The sequence below is a fragment of the Myxocyprinus asiaticus genome, chromosome 47, assembly GCF_019703515.2.
Source record: "Myxocyprinus asiaticus isolate MX2 ecotype Aquarium Trade chromosome 47, UBuf_Myxa_2, whole genome shotgun sequence".
In the NCBI taxonomy this organism is placed as follows: domain Eukaryota; kingdom Metazoa; phylum Chordata; class Actinopteri; order Cypriniformes; family Catostomidae; genus Myxocyprinus; species Myxocyprinus asiaticus.
Window position 1 is genome coordinate 10,687,321 of NC_059390.1, and position 17,680 is coordinate 10,705,000.

The window sequence follows — 17,680 nt, forward strand, 5'->3', positions numbered from 1 at the left end:
TCTCTTCCCTGCCCACTAGGTGGTGATATGCACAAAGAATGTGAATCGCCAAAAACGAAAGAAGAAAGTGGATATTGATAGTAAAAAAAGGACTTAAATATTGATCTATTTCTTTACACCCATACCTATTATATCACTTCTGAAAATATGGATTTAACCACTGGAATCTTATGGATTACTTTTATGCTACCTTTGTGATTTTGGAGCTTCAAAAATTTGCTACCCATTGACCAACATAGCTGATATATTCTTCTAAAAATCTTCATGTGTGTTCTGCAGAAGAAAGGAAGTCATACACATGTGGGATGGCATGAGGGTGAGTAAATGATGAGAGAATGTTTATTTTGGGGCGAACTATTCCTTTAAAGTGTAATTTTTTATTTATTTATTTTTCAGAAAAAGTGGGCCATATTGTTGGTCTAAGTATTTGACCAGTCAGTCAAATGCTTTGCCAAAAAAGAGTCTGTTGTCTAGTTGCTGGCACATGTTTCTCTCATGAATAGCGTCTGTATTGTGCCATTTCCTGTTCTGCAGCTAAATTAGTGAAAGGAAAAGCTTCAGAATAATGATATGATGCACTCCAAAACATGTCACTGTTACAGAAATGGAAAAGCGATGGGAAACAATCTCACTCCCTTATTTCCTTAAATGTTTCATTTTTCTTTGCATGCAAGGGATTTTGAGGAAATGCTTCTCTTTCGTCACCAGGAATGTCCAGCTCCACATTTAACAAAACAAGTTTCCATTTTAGAACATCATTAAAAACACAAGAAGTTGTTTTTCTTCTCTTTAAACAGGAACTGCATGATTCGTTTTCTTGTGAGGGGGAATCATTTTTCACTTCACTAAACAGCTGCTGTCACCAGTGGTCAAACAAGCATGGTGTGTTTCACAGACTTAATGACTTTAGGCTATAAATAATACAGTTTACCAAAGCTGTGGGAGAAGACACTAACTTGTGTGGACTTTTTTTTATTTTATTCCTAAAGTCAAGTTTAGTATAAAGGACAGGACTTTTTTTTTTTTTTTTTTTTTTTTAGCTGTGTGGTCAGTCAGGCCCTGGCAGATCTGTATGAGAACTGGAATCAGGGGGATGTGGAGGAAAGTCTATGGGAGCCAGGGAACCTTCCGGCCAGCGGGGAAAACAGATGAGGAAGTTGGGAGGAAAGACACAATACTCCTTATCAGGCATCAGTGCTGTAATGAGGAACTGTATGGAAAAAGAAGCCAGAGACGGAAGAGTGAGAGCAAAGGGAATTGGAAGGGAAAAGAGGTGCGATTTATCTTTTCTCAAGTGATTCAGTGGGACCTAACAGGATGCAGAGATGAAAAATATTCTGTTATTTTTCTCTCTCTCCCCTCAATCGCTTCGTCTCTCCTTTTCTACCGCACACATGCCAATTCCATCCACAATGATGCATGATTAACTCCATCTGAAAATAATAAACTTCTTGGTGAAAAACATTTTGAAGTGTTAACGGGATTTTAGGGAACAAATTTATGTCTGGCCAAAAGCGGTACAAGAATAAAGTAATGTGCTCTAATTCTGTTATTTCATTCTCTCAGTGTGTTCTGTAACAGATCCATTGTCATGTGACATCTGAACAAATATTCCACAAACCGTTCCATCTTACATCATGGACTACATTTATCCCAGATGTAAGTGTAAAATTCTTTATATTTGATTGATGACAAAAGCCAAAACAAACACAGAATGTTATTAATTTATATTCACTTTTTTGTTTTTTACATAGATACAAATTGTATGCTATTTATATCACTTTTGATTAATTTACATCACTTAATTGCACAGCATAAAAAAGTATCACAAGAAATGTTGGTCAGTGTAAGCATTTTCCTACAATATCATTACCCTCATAGATACAGTATGGGCTGAACTGCAATAAATCTTTCTTGAGATCCCTTTACAAGCCCAACAAATAGATGACCATTCCTCAGTGTATATACATACAGTATACAGGAATAGATGAAAAGTCTCAAAGCAAACAGACTTCATCCTGATCTGTGACTCATTACATGATATAGGCTAATCAATTTGATGAATGTAGCTGTTCAATATGCTATGGTGAAATGCTTAGATAGATTGCTGGAAATGAATCTGCCTCATTTGTTGAACTGCGTCCCGCAGAGGTGTTGGTAGTTTCATGGTCCTGTCCAATTTGTGTACACTCCCTGTAATCAGTTCATTGTTGATATTATTCCATGATTAAAGTCACTGCAGTTCAAACATGAAAATTACTCCAAACACCCAGCAATAATTTTGCCAGTTTTGTGTAATCAAGCAGAGAGAAGACTGAAATAAGAGGAGAATGAAGAACAAAATATGGTAACACTTTACAATAAGGTTCCATTCATTAACATTAGTTAATGCATAAAGTATCATGAACTAACAATGAACAAGATATTCAATATATTCTTTACAGCATTTATTAATCTTTATTAATGTAAAAATAAGTTTTATGTTCACTATTAGTTCATGTTAGTTCATAGTGCATTAACTAATGTTAACATTTACATATTTTAATTAAAAAATATATTACTATATGTTGTAATTAACATAAACCAAGATTAATAAATGCTGTAAAATTATTGTTCATTGATTGTTTATAACTAATGTTGTTAACAAATGTTAACAAATAGAAACTTATTGTAAAGTGTTACCCAAAATATAAACAGAGATACAGTAAAATAATATAAAAGGATAGCAGTGCCAAGCTGAGAAAATGTAATAATTTTGCAGTGCTTTGCCTTTCAGGTTTTTTTTTTTTTTTTTTTATTATTTATTTTTTTTAATCAGAGCATGAGGGTTTGGTTTTATTTTGTCTTTTGACGTCAGTGGGTTTTTGCTGGTCTAAATCATGTATGGTGCTATTTCTGAGCAGGAGTGGTCCAAATTGTGGCAGTCCTGATTATGACTGACTGTTTCCTGTTTGATATTTATCAGCTATGATGGAAAACGTCTGTGTCCAAATGAGAAAATATAGAAATTAAAGCAACTCCTGGAAATGTGCAAACCCAAACTATATGCCTCACGAAGAAAATAATTTATCAATTTCAATTTTTTTAATTATTATTAATTTTTCGTGGACTCGTTATTCACATTTTAAATGAGTTATTTCCTATTTCTCAACAGGGATTTGTCCATTGTCCAATTTATTACTTAAATAAGCTCCTGTCTTATTGTCAGCAAAAACTACCCTGAACTATTTTAGTTACTTGTTTACCATATTAAACACCTGTGTTACCACAAGTCTCTTACATTTTAGATAGAAAAATCAATTCTAAATGGTTTCATCTCTGTGAAAAACATTTAATCCATTTATACTGTTAGTCGCAGAGGGGAGCGCTGGGCCGGAACTTATGTCGACCCCTGAAACAGCAGCTGTCCTCCCAGTGGAGTTGATGATCAAGGGTCAACTGCTTGAGGTTAAGAGGGTTGAACAAGAGTGGAGGGACTGCACTGGGGTTCAAGTGTTCCCGTTTCACTCTTTCATCTCTGTTTTGTTCCTGTTTATGACTTAGATTCTCACATACACAAATTAAATTGTCAAAATAATTAATTTAAGTCCTCTAAATTGGTGTTTTTATTTGACTGTGTTACACAACATTACCTCCCACCATGTGCGTAGATTTGGCTTGAACACTTTGGGGGCACCTGGAATCTATGCCCCTACCTCCCACCCTTTTTCATTATTCTGTGATTCCTTTTTGGAAGAGTTCATCATTTATGGTATTTATTTGATTTGAAAAATCAGTGATGTTCATGGAAATATTAGACATTTTACATCTACACTGCATGAAAGCATTAGCATCATTGTGTTGAGGCTGGACAGGCTCTAAATCCAGTGCACTTGGTAGCCTACTAATGCTGAATGGCTCTAACATGATTTGTACGCATGCGCGAAAATTCTAAATCAAACACGCGTGTTGTGTGGCTGAGCGGAGGGTGTTGTCGTGTCTCTTCAACGGGATGCTTCTCAATCAGTACGGCTTTCTGTAGGATGAGCATCTGTATATGGTCCGTTTCAGCGACATCGCACAGTACATACCAATATGTTTTTAGGGCTGAAAATGAGTTAGACAAGAGAGAGATTATGTTTGAAACTCCTCGCTGTCCGGAGAGACTGAATTGGGATTCCCAAGTCGCGGAGTAGCGAAACAATGAGGACAACAACAAACAGAGACGGGGAGTGATTCCTGTCATTCATTTCTTTACTTTATTTCCTCTTTGGCGTTGAGAGATGATAACGGAGCTGGTGTGCGGTGCTGTGGCTCTGCTCCTCTACTTGAACACATTGAGCGCCGATTTCTGCTATGATGACAGGTACAGTACTATTTCTCGTTTCTCCATCACTTCACCTCAGCTGCCATTCACACTCAGTGACAGCAATGGGACGGGTGTGGAATTGTGTTAATCTCGAGTCACTTCATGAGCATACACAGTTATATGTTTAGTTTAAAAAAAAAAAAAACGTAAAACAAATAAAACTTTAAAGCGGGCTTAGTTGAATGGCAAATGTGTGCAATCTGGTTATTTACCACAACTGCCAAACAAGTAGTAATTATTTATATTATTATTCATTCACCCAAAAAAAAAAAAAAAAAAAATTTTTAAAAACTGACTGCACTGAAAATAAGTTGACTCTACTCAGCTGATTGAGTTAACTCGTTCCCTCAATTAAATTGAGTAGTGGCATATCCAAAACTTGTTTAATAAAGTTCACTTAACTTATATATATATAAATAATTAACTAAGGTAACTACGTAGATGCAAGTAGACTTAACTCAGATTTTCTATTTAAATGTTGTTGTTTCAACTTAATTAATTAATCAATTCCTGGTCCTGGGAAGCTGTTACCTCCAAGTTGGTTATTCGTTACTACGACATGTCATGCATTCAAGTGGGAAACAAAATATGGAAGAAGCCAAACTTAAACAAATACACAATGAACAACAGAAAAAGCACTTTTTCTGTTGTACTGTTGAATAAACATAAGTGAATAAACCTGTGTAACGGGAGCCAGCTGGTACATGATAGCTGTGCGATATGTGTAAACTTCACTCCCCTCAAGAGGTGCACTAGCGACCGTTGCTAGAGTCTGTAGTCTTTAGCCTCCTTGTTAGCGCGCCCGCCTCCCATGCCGGCTGACGCCGGTTTGAATCCCGCTCGGAGCGGGTCAAGCAGGACTGGTTACAGTAGTGCCGTGACCCGGATGGGAGTGAGGTTTAGGGGGGTGAGTGTAACGGGAGCCAACTGGTACATGATAGCTGTGCGATATGTGTAAACTTCACTCCCCTCAAGAGGTGCACTAGCGACCGTTGCTAGAGTCTGTAGCCTTTAGCCTCCTTGTTAGTGCGCCCGCCTCCCATGCCGGCTGTTGCCGGTTTGAATCCCGCTCGGAGCGGGTCGAGCAGGACTGGTTACAGTGGTGCCGTGACCCGGATGGGAGTGAGGTTTAGGGGGGTGAGTGTAACGGGAGCCAGCTGGTACGTGATAGCTGTGAGATATGTGTAAACTTAACTCCCCTAGCCTCAAGAGGTGCACTAGCGACTGATGCTAGAGTCTGTAGCCTTTTGCCCACTTGTTAGCGCTACCCGCCTCCCATGCTGGCTGATGTTGAATCCCGCTCGGAGCGTGTTGAGCAGGACCGGTTACACTTGAATCACTAAACACAACATATATGATTTATTAATGCATGGTATCTAACATATTATGAATTAATTTGCTTAAAACAAACCGCATTGGGTGAGTCATTAGTTGGCTGTCTTATATAGCAAATAGGGTTGCGTGGTTTACTGGTACTAACAAAGTATCGTGTTACCAAATAAATTAAAATGGTACGATATCATCTTGTTGCTAATTTCGGTACCATATTACAGTATGCTGTCATTAGCAAAATGATATGAGATAGGACAGTTTTGAGATGAAATCAATGACAATTTAAAAATAAAATAAAATACCTCTGGATATGGCCAAGTGTGATCATTAAACAGCTGAAGGATGTAATTTAATTAAATATTATACAGTCCCATGCGCTGCACACTACAGAATGAACAAGAGGTGCCACTCTGTCGTCTGTTTCACACATACACATGTGCACGCATGCTCACACACTCACACAAACGCAGCACACACTACCGGTGCTTATTTTTCATGCAGTGTGTTTAGAGTATAAATGGCTGTTAACACTTAAATGAACTGCGGTGCAGTTCGCAGATTTTCGAAGGGTTTATCCCAGCATTAATGGGAAGCTTGATATAATTATCTTGTCAAAAACAAGAGGAACTCAAAGGTCTGTCAAAATAAAATCCCACTTAAATGAAAGCTCTGTTCAACTGGATGCATGAAATAGAAGACAGAAAAATATAACTACTGTATAAAAATGCAATATTCAAATGTAGCAAAAATACTCATAACAATTATATAATAAATTGTTGTTTTAACGTTCTTCTTCTTCTAATTATTATCTGTAAGCAATATCACAAATGCAAGTGTTTTATCAGCATGTTGTGATTCAGCCATAGCAGCCATGTGCCACAGGTAATCAGATTTTTTTTTCCATTAATGTTTTCATTAGTACTGTGAAGCTCTTTTGTGCAGCATTTTATTTTACCAAAAATAAATTTGCAATGTTTTTGTAATTTAAAAAAATATATAGATTTTTTTTATTTGATTAAAGCTGAATGTATCAATTTGATTAAACACCATTTGATCATAACATTTAATTAAAAAATTTAACATGGAATCCAGAAAAATTTAAAAGTAAAACGAATAATTTTTATCTGTGAGACTTTATGCAGTTCTATTAATTAAGTCATATTCTTTGTAATTACATAAAAAAATCTGAGGCTTTTTATATGTTGATTATAGTATCGATTTAGTATCGATACCGAGGTACCAGGGCTGGTATCATACCGAAGCCAAAATTTTGGTATCGAGCAACCCTAACAGCAAATTAATATTTTTGATTTTGAAATAAAGTACAGAAGTTGAAATAAATGTGCAAAATCATTGGTTTTCATCAGTCTTTCATGTCAGCATGCCCCTTCCAACGTCCCAACTCATGGGGTAAATACGTAAATACGACTTTGCTGGTTCATTCATGTGCTCGGAACTCGTAATTACGATATTTCTGACTTAACTTGAAGGGCATATTAGGTCATCCAATAACACAACATAAATAATAATGATTATAACTGATTCTGTCAATCATTAAATAAACTTATTTCTCCACAGAAATGCATAGACACCTGTACTTTAGTTGCACATGCACAAGGAAAACTGAGATAATGTTAACTGGGTCCAACTTGACCAAAGAGGACACAGATCACCCTAATGGAGACATCACACAAAACAACTATTTACAACAAAACAACATAAATAATACTACAAAAGAGCTAAAACCTCTATGAATTCTTAATAACAACTATTTAAATGCCCCATATTTTCCCTTTGAGCAAGGAAGCATAATTAAATAATTCAAGTGCAAGGCATTGTGGGTATTCCCCATAGGCTCAATTTTGTACCCAATAGTTTAAGTTATTAACACTAAAAATATTAAGTCTATGGATTTTTAAGAAAAATAAGTTCAAGGCACTTTATGAGCCTAAAACATAACATTTTAAATAATGTTTAATTTAGACAACGTGATTTTTCCAGTAATGGCAACATTAGGGTTTACAGTGTGGAGCTTTCTGGGATAAAGGACTTTTACCTCACAACAAATTATATAAATAATTTGTAAAACTTTTTGAAAATATCATATTAGAATAATGTCATTATAATATTTAAGTGAAGAATATCTACAGTAAAACGACTAGAGTGCTCTTCGTATGCTGTTTATTTATGTTTACATGAATCACATAGCCTATGAAGCCAAGGAATTCAAAGAAATATATCCTCCCTCGATCCCTCTCTCTTTCTCTCACTAATACTGTTTTATGTTATTGGTAAACACTTTACTTAAAATAAACAAATTTATTATAGTTTTACAGTTGCCTGTTTTTTTTTTACAAACAAACAGTATTTTTTTTACAGTAGCCTGTATTTTTATTTTTAACTTTGTCTTTATTAGTTTTTAAACAGAGCAAGACAAAAACTTGACAACAGACAGAAAAAACAACAACAACAACCAAATAAATAAATAAAATAATAAAGAAATAAAATACAAAATATACATAAATAAAATAAATATTGCCAGCAGTTTCTAAATACAGTGCAATGGCTATAGAATTGAGCATCAGATTCATTATATATATATATATATATATATATATATACACACACGCACACACACACACACGCGCACACACACACACAGGTATATATTGTTTGTTTTTGTTTTTATCTTTGAATCTGATGCTAAATTCTATTAAAAAAAATCTAATATATATATATATATATATATATATATATATATATATATATATATATATATATACAGTGCCCTGCAAAAGTATTCAGACCCCTGACTAATTATCTCATATTACTGAATTACAAATGGTGCATTGGAATCTCATTCTGTTTGATATTTTGTTTTAAAACACTGGAACTCAAAATCAGTTATTGTTAGGTGACATTGGTTGTATGTTGGGAAATATATAAAAAAAAACTGAAATATCTTGCTTGCATAAGTATTCAACCACTGTGCTGTGGAAAATGCCAGGTTAAACCGATGAAAGAAATTGCCCTAACGAGGACACAATTACTTTACCATTGGCATCCACCTGTGAATCATTAAAGTTGCAATCACATTTTCAGGATAAAAAAAACCCATTGTTGAAGGATCAGTGGTCAGGCTGTGAATCTGAAGGAAAATGAAGACAAAAGAGCATTCCACAGAAGTTAGAGATAAAGTCATAAAAATGCATAGATTAGGGAAAGGGTACAAAATAATATCCAAATGTTGGGATATCCCAGTGAGCACAGTTGGATCAATAATTAGGAAGTGGAAGCTGCACCACACCACCCAGGCACTGCCAAGAAAAGGCCTTCCCTCAAAACTCAGCACTCTAACAAAAAGGAGACTTGTGAGAGAAGCCACAGAGAAGCCAACAATCACTTTGAAGGAGCTACAGAGTTCGGTGGCTGGGAGTGGAGTAATGGTGCACCAGTCAACCATATCAAGAGCACTGCATAACGCTGGCCTGTATGGGAGGGTGGCAAGAAATAAGCCATTACTCAAAAAGTACCATCTGAAAGCATGTCTGGAGTTTGCCAGAAAGCATGTGAGTGACCCAGCTGTGATGTGGGAGAAGGTTTTGTGGTTAGATGAGACCAAGATAAAGCTTATTGGCCAAAACTCAAAGCGCTATGTGTAGTGCAAACCTAACACTTCCTATGCCTCAAGACACACTATCCCTACAGTGAAGTATGGTGGTGGTGGCAGCATCATGCTGCTGGGATGCTCCTCATCAGCAGGGACTGGGCATCTTGTTAGAATTGAAGGAAGATTGGATAGAGCAAAATATAGGGAAATACTGCAAGAGAACTTGCTTCAGTCCGCTAAAAAACTGAAGCTTGGGAGGAAATTCACCTTTCAGCAGGACAATGATCCCAAGCACAAGGCCAAAGCAACAGTGGAGTGGCTCAAGAACAAAAAGATAAATGTCCTACAGTGGCCCAGTCAAAGTCCTGATCTCAATCCTATTGAGAATCTGTGGCACTATTTGAAAATTGTAGTCCACAAGCGTCACCCAGCCAACCTAAACAACCTGGAGAAAATCTGCTGAGAAGAATGGGCCAAAATCACTTTGTCACTGTGTGCAAAGCTGGTACATAATACGGTATACCCCAAAATACTTAAAGCAGTTGTTGCAGCAAAAGGTGGCTCAACCAAATATTATTGTGTGGGGGTTGAATACTTATGCAAGCAAGATATTTCAGTTTTTTATTTTTCTTAAAAATATTTCCCAGCAAAAACACAATGTCACCTTTCAATAATTGACTTTGAGTTTCAGTGTTTTAAAATAAAATATCAGTCAGAATGAAATTTCAGTGTATTATTTGTAATTCGGTAATATGAGAGAATTGGTCAGGGGTTTGAATACTTTTGCAAGGCACAGTTGGATAGCGAAACGATCAAGGGCGCCCCCTACCCCAGTCTGACGAAGAGACAAGCCCTTGACCACCCTAAATATCAAAGATTGCATAGTACTGGCCCTGAGCGCCATGTTGAATTTTTGACAGGAATGACACAGAGGCTGTGGGGGATAGACTTACAGTCTCTTCTATGGGTTGTACTGTTGTTTAAAATGTTTTGTATCATTCTGCTGAAGAAACATAAAAAAAATATTTCCTTTAGTAGACCAAAAAAAGTTGTGAAAAATAAAATGTGATCTGGGAGCTTTATACAGTGCATGCCAGTGAGGAGACTGTAGGTCCATCCCTCACAGCCTCGTTTTCATTCACATCAAAAATCAAACATGTCACTACAGTGAATAAGATCTATTTCTTGTGGTCACACTTGAGCATCAGAGAAACTGATGCACATCTCCTCACCTGTATTGAGATGCAAGTAGGTCTCTCTGTATAAGAGCATTCTATCACATTCTTTATCATTCATTTATTATACATATATGCTTCTTTCTGGAAAATTAAATATATTCTGTGTTTTATGTGTGTCTGGCATGTCCCTGTCATCTCTCTTAAGGGGTTTATTGTAGCAAAATGACCCATGTACTGATGGGATTGCTGCTTTTATTTCCTTTTCAAGTGATCTTCTTTGTGTCTTGTTTAAGTCAATTGTAGCGAAGCAGGACACTGGAGTTATTTGGAGTGGTGATGCAAGCAGTGTCTCCAACACTGTGTAATTGTTAAATCATGGCTTGTGACCTTTAGTATTCAGATGAGACCCAGTGTTAATTTAAACCAAAGAGATGCATGTGTGCTCTTGACTGACCTCAGAATACCCAATCAGTACACTGACCCTACAGAGCCATTCATCAAATCGACCTTCGCACATAAAGGTCAACAGTCTTGCGTCCTTTACCTTCTCCCTGCGGTATAAGCTGCTTTGATTTATGTGTTTGTGTGCAAGACACAAGCATAAGGCATAATAAAAGAATCCTGTGATTGGCTTTCTGTGATTCCAGACTCTTCTCCTGGGACTGCTTTCTGCCTCTGACCATGTTTGATTGTGGTAATACACCAGCTGTTCTTGGAGCACTGAAGTGCGGTTGCAGTGGTCTTCCAGAGCTCTGGGATACTGCATTGCACTCTGTCTCTGTTTTCTTAATCACGTCAAGTGTTTTTCCTTGGAACAGTATGGAGGCTTGTCCACACTCCATGCGCCAGTGGTAATATCAATAAAACCTGAATGGTCATTAGGCACAAAAAGTTCTTGGTATTATATGAGCAATTCAGCTGAAGTCAGGGGATGTCACACAGTCATATTCCTACTGGGGAAAATGGATTTCTGCATGTCTAATGTTTGAGAGAGTCTGTCTGCTAAATTATGTGATTGTTTGCCAAAGGTGCTTCGTAATAAAAGCTTTTTCCATGAATCTGATTGTGAATTATAATTATTGTAAGATCTATCTTAAATGGGTTTTGAATTCTGGTTGTTTCACATAGTCTGCAGAGGTAAGATCTTATCATTGAATCATATCACTGAACAGGCTGCCAGAAACCGTCATCCACTAATTTGTATTTGTTTTGAAGAGGATGTGCATTGTCAATCTGTTTCTGCCAATAGGTTGATGGAGCTGTAGAACTGACCTCTTGTGACACAACACATTTGTGATCGCACGGGAAGTCGGGATTTTGTTTCCGAGAGCTCCTGTAGCCGAGGATCGGACACATTATGCCGACTCACTGACAAGCGGCATCTCCCATTAGACGTTTTTGCATTCCTTCAAAAGTGATTACCTTTCCTTGTGGCTCGAAAGGAAGCATGTTCGGTTTGCAGCGTGAAACTAGGAAATAATTGCGTTCGCATAATCTGTGATGGGAGGGATACAGATGTTACAGTACTTTTTCTCCTCTAACATTACATTTTTACTCCACTGATGGTTAGGTTTTGGGATTGGGTGGTTCAGTTGATAAAATATGCATTCATCTTCTCTGAATTACATCCTGTAGAGCTGAAAACAACTCTTCACAGCTCGCTTTTGGCACCCCTCTGTGAACATTACACCCTGAAAATGGAGATCACATGTGACTATATGCCCAACAACACTTACTGCTTTGGCCACTGGGGGCAGTGTTTCGAATTTCGTTAAGCACAGACCGATTTTAGCTTAAAAAAAGCCAGCCTACTGTTTACTTTTTCTTTGTGAGATCAGTCTGGTGAACAATAGCTTTATTTTAGCTCAAGTTTATTGATATACTAACTGTGGTTGTGATTGACTCTTAGTGATGTCATACGGAGACAGTATTGCTTTTTAGAGATCAAAAAGACTTGATTCAGATTTCACAAGAAAGATGGTGGCATTTACAACTTCGACCACAGAAGACTGGCCACTTCATTCCTTTTATATTTTGCATCTGCAACAGTCTGTCCCCGAAACATGTGACCCTAGAAATGCATAATGGGCCTCAAGTGGGATTTATAAAGAAAACATCCCCCTCTTTTCCAACTGTGTAACGAAATGCACATTTAACCAGTTCTGTTAAGTGCGTGATGCTGAGAAGCTTCTAAAGAAGATGACAGCTGCTTTTCCTGAAATGACCTCTATATTTCTTGTAAAGAAGCATGGAGTCTATTTGATTTTGTGTGTGTGAGTATTAGCCTACACAAAACATTTAGCTGTTTTTCCATTGTTGTACTTAACTTGATGGGTGTGTGGCGCACACATGTGGCTCATCAGTGGAGAGACGGCATAGCATTTTGTGGCTTTTAGGTGGAGCATCTGATTATACATGTGTGTGTGTGTGTGTGTGTATTTAGATGTTGTCTGTGTGATTGATGGACGGTGTCACAGAGAGCACATGCTAGTGTTGGGTTCAAGTCCACCTTAGTCGAGTCCGAGTCAAGTCCGAGTCTTTAAACAATCGAGTCCATAACAGGTTGAGTCTGAGTCGAGTCTGAGTCTGAATTAATCTGTTCAAGAATCTGAAATTAAAATTGTAACCATAAACTCATCAATATTTTAAGCTTATTTTAACCTTCACAACTAAGAAAAACTATTTGTCAATATAAATGCAAAAAACAAATGATTAGTATCCTGCTTAACAAATTTCAAAGCGGTTTCAGAATGAAAGCATATGCTTTAAGTGTATGAAGACAAACTGTCCTTCAACACTCTTCTTATTGTGTTCGGTTGACATTTCAGTTATTTGTTGCTTTTCCATATACACGACAGAAAGTGAAAGCTGTGTTAGTCATTAAAACCAGAGTTATTATTATTTAGAATTTTAATGTAGTTTTTATTTCTACTTGATTTTCAGTTTGTCCATTCAATTTAGTTTAGTTTTATCTAAAATTATGAGTGAAATACATTTAATGTAATTAATTAAATACATTTAATGTGTTTAATGCCCATAAAATTAAATACAGCAACATACAATAAAAACAGAAAAGATCAGATACCATTAAAAAGACTGTATATACCACAGTACTACACTTCACACTTCTCAGTCCTCCTGCTTTGTCCAGGTGTAGCCTACTTAAAGTTACCCTAAAGTAAAGATCAAACTCATCTTGGGCTGATGTTTCATTCTTTTCACATTATATTTAGTATGGATAATAGGTGAATAGAGACTTCTCCCCTCACTTGTGTTCTTCATTGTATTTTCTGACTTTTTTTGCCATTGAAACGACAAGTACCAGCTTTACAGGCAACACACAGAGATTGTGCTACACATATGTTATGGACTGAGTTGTACAACTATTTCATCCGTCATATTAGTTTAGATGTACCTGATACGTAGTAAATTTGATTTTGTCTCGATATAGTCAACATTTTCAGTTAGAAATGTCTTTGCGTAGTAAGTGAGTCTGATAAAACATTTTCTTTTTAATAATTTGCAGAGTTGGGGAACATAACCTTTTAAAGTGTACTTACGTTATTGATATTTCTGGATGAGAGCGGCAGAGCACGTCTGGCGAATGCCGATCTCTTTCCCGTACACACATACAGCGTGGACTTGTGGGCGAGAGAGTTAAAGTACTTTGAAAGAGTGCGTGCTGCTGCTCTCAGCCAGAATAATCACACGTAAGGACATATACGCATGAAAGCTGATGCGCAGTATCAAATACACCGAATGTTTGATAGTACTAATTGTAGAGAGCACATCAATATGAAGACAAAGCCAAATCCCGACATTTAGAGACAATTTTGAAATCCCGGCTGGACGCTTTTTTCAGGTCTGAATAAGAGGACGTGTCTGAGGAAAAGAGGACGTATGGTGACCCTATGTTATGTTATTTTTTTGTTTGTTTGTTTGTTGTTCATTGCATCACAAATGCCATGGATACGGAAAAAAATCCTGAGTCCTAACGGCTCAAGTCCGAGTAAAAATGCTTGTCCGTGACAAGTCCAAGTCCAATAAAATTGAACTCGAGTACCTCAACTCTAGCACATGCTTTACCAAGTATGAATTCTGCTATACTGTAGTTTCCTTATAAATAGCAGTCTACTTGGTTGCAGTTTATAGACTGATTATAAATAACTTGGGGATAGTTCACTCCAAAATTAAAATGCAGTCATTTTTTACGCACCCCTGTGTTGTTATAACCCTATTTGACTTTTTCTTGAAACAAAGGGAGGAATTGTGAAAAAATTCATGTCCTGTCTTTAGAACAAAACGGGTTTTTGCTTGAACGCCCCATGTCGCAAGGGGGCTGCGTGAGCTGCAGCTCTCTTGCAGTCTCATGAATGTGCAGAGTAACGGTCGGTCAACAATTTCACTAAATAATACATTCGATTTCGGTTTGTTTTTCACCAAACCTCATCGTATGTTTTCATAACATTCATGAGTCTCATGGGATAATTTATTAGACTTCTGAATTATACTTTTGCATCCTATTGAAGCTTGAAGTGGTGGTCACCATAAACTGCCATTGTGTGACATCACTGAGCAAATTATTTATTTATTTATTTATTTTTACAATTTCTCCCTTTGTGTTAAGAAAAAGTAAGTAAGTCATATGGGGATATAACAACACAAGGGTGAGTAAACAATGACTGAATTTTCATTTTTGGGTAAGCTATCCCTTTAACAGTTATGAATTTGTACAAATCTTTTTCTAATGTTTCCTGATCCTTTCAATGCTGGAAAAACTCAATATATTAAAACAAGCTTTTATATTGCATTTAATTGTTGCATTTTTATTTTTATTTTTTATTGTTAAGTTGAAATAGTTCATTTTTGTACTGTATGTTTCCACTGCTTGTCACAGTCATCAAAATCAAACATTTTCGTGCAGTATCATCAAAACTCTAGACTTAATAATGTAATTGAAAAAAAGGCATTTGAGATTTAATATTACTCTTATCAGAAGCTAATAAATATAGCTTCAGTTTTTCCAGTACAAGGATTGTTCAAGCATTTTTGCTTTTTGGAAAGCACTTTTGGCCTAGTCAGTGTGGTTCCTCTGGAATATAAATGTATAACTAATCCACATCCGTCTACTCATATTTGAGTCTCTAATTACAGTAAGGTGGACCTAATAACAGACTGCAAAGGTGTAACACAGTGATTTTACACTTTGCATTAAGTACTGCAATGTTTTGTGGCATAGACACTTCTAATCATCTGCTGTTATTCAGCCCTGGGTGTTGTGGGACAGAATGAGAGAGAGAGAGTGACTGTTTAAAAAAAGGGTAATTTGAGATGTTTGGAAGCATTAGAGAGTGGTTTGATCACACACCAAAGCAAAGTACATCTACATTTATGCATTTGGCATACACTTTTATCAAAAGCAACTTACAGTGCCCTGATTACAGGGACAAACCCCCTGGAGCAACCTGGAGTTAAGTGCCTTGCTCAAGGACACAATGGTGGTGGCTGGGGGGATTGAACCAACAACCTTCTGCTTATCAGTTCAGTGCTTTAGTCCACTACACCACCACCACTCATAGTACATCACAGAGATGATGTGTTTTTATGGAGGAGAGGTAGATGGGCTTCATCAAGAGTACCAACATTTCTGGTGCTTTTTTAGAATAATTTGGAGTGTTTTTTGGTGACACACACACACACACACACACACACACAGAGAGAGAGAGAGAGAGAGAGAGAGAGAGAGAGACAGAGAGTCAGAGGAAAAAAGATGCAGAGTGGGTAACTGGACATAGTAGATTGTAAAAGGCCTTGGGATTTGATTTGTTGCCATGGAAATAGCCATGTTATAAAAGACTCTACATTTCCCCCTCGGCCCCTAATGTGCTCTGTTATTCCATCATTGCAGAACACATGTACTGGTAAGCTTTTTTTTTTTTATTTAAAAGCAGCACTCCTATTGATGTATGCATATACTCCATGGGAGTGTGTGTGTCTGTGTTGGGGGCTGATGCCTTGATTACTTGCAGATTTGCACTGGTTAGACTTCTGTGCCCAATTTTGAGTAGCTGTCAGCAAACTTAGCACATTTTTACATTTTTACATTAGAAATCCATCAGGAAATCAAGATAAAAGCCCTCATGTATTGGCCCATGACACCAGCCTCAGTGGCGAACAATCTTGGGAGTCATATTTCTGGGTAGAGTTGCTTGAAAGAAGGTAATCATTGTTGCAAGTAGAAGGATGTTGCACTGTTCTTTACTGAACTGGTCTTGGTGGGATCTGGCTTTTTTTTTTTTTTTTTTTTTCAGAAACCTCAAAGGAAAATGGTTCTTTAACAGGTAAGGACATTAGCTCCTGTAAGAAGTTACCTCCTATGAGATAACTTTTGGAAACAAGAACCCGCTTCTTGACTAAAGAGTCCAAGCATACGTTCCCTCATAGAAGTCGTACCAGCATAGGATCAAAGGATTGTGCTGAGCAGTTACTGAATTATAGAGTGTTCACACATGATGAAACTTTCCGTCCTGAAGTCTTGCAGAGTTGAGGCATAACTTCCCATCCAGGTTTATTCTCAACAGACCTCAACACTTGTTTGCTGATGGATACAACATATAGAAACTGTGGCCGATATTTTATTGGCCGATAACTGGGAAAATCAAACTATTGTTATCACGTCGATAATAATAGTGTAATGTAATGTCAGTGAATGAGACGCACATAAGCACAAGCACGCACATTCATTACACACACAAACCACCGCTGCACTCGCAGTCCGGTGGCCTGTTTCCTGAAGAGATATGCTACCTATCAGGATGTTATTCGCATAGTTTTAGGGTTAGGGTTAGGGCTTAGTACAGGCTCACACCATATCACACTATCTGATAGTTATGCTGGTAGCGCATCCTGATTGGTAAAATCAGCCTGACAAGATGTGCTACCTATGTTTTTAACACATTTCTTGCTGTTGTAGTACATACCGACAGGTTCTCCCGTGCCTCCCGACATGTGCTACCCATGTTTTAACTTTACATATCACTGTTTTTACTGCTGAAAGCATATCCTGAGCAGGTAGCACAGATTGTCAGAACACCAGCACTAATAATACACCATGTATACAGATATTAGGGTTTGTTTTGTGTGTTTTGTTGTTTCATATTCGTTACATGCAGTTTATCGCTTCATTTTGGTTTAATGTATTATTACAGCTGT

General features: G+C 37.1%; 1 protein-coding gene and 1 pseudogene across 2 annotated transcripts in view; both read left to right on the forward strand.

The window, feature by feature from the left end:
• Positions 1-17,680, forward strand: part of LOC127436593 (scavenger receptor cysteine-rich type 1 protein M130-like) — a 110,629-nt pseudogene that overhangs the window by 31,990 nt on the left and 60,959 nt on the right.
• tmtc2a (transmembrane O-mannosyltransferase targeting cadherins 2a) overlaps positions 1,640-17,680 on the forward strand; it is a 60,142-nt gene continuing 44,101 nt past the window's right edge. Inside the window, exon 1 of one of the 2 annotated variants that reach the window (XM_051690872.1) lies at positions 1,640-1,659. Coding sequence is in view for 1 of the 2 variants with exons in the window: in XM_051690871.1 (XP_051546831.1) it covers positions 4,263-4,345 (83 nt within the window). In the remaining variant the exon portion in view is untranslated. Of the gene's footprint in view, positions 1,660-3,960; positions 4,346-17,680 lie in introns of those variants that run through there. The other variant, XM_051690871.1, reaches the window with a different exon arrangement.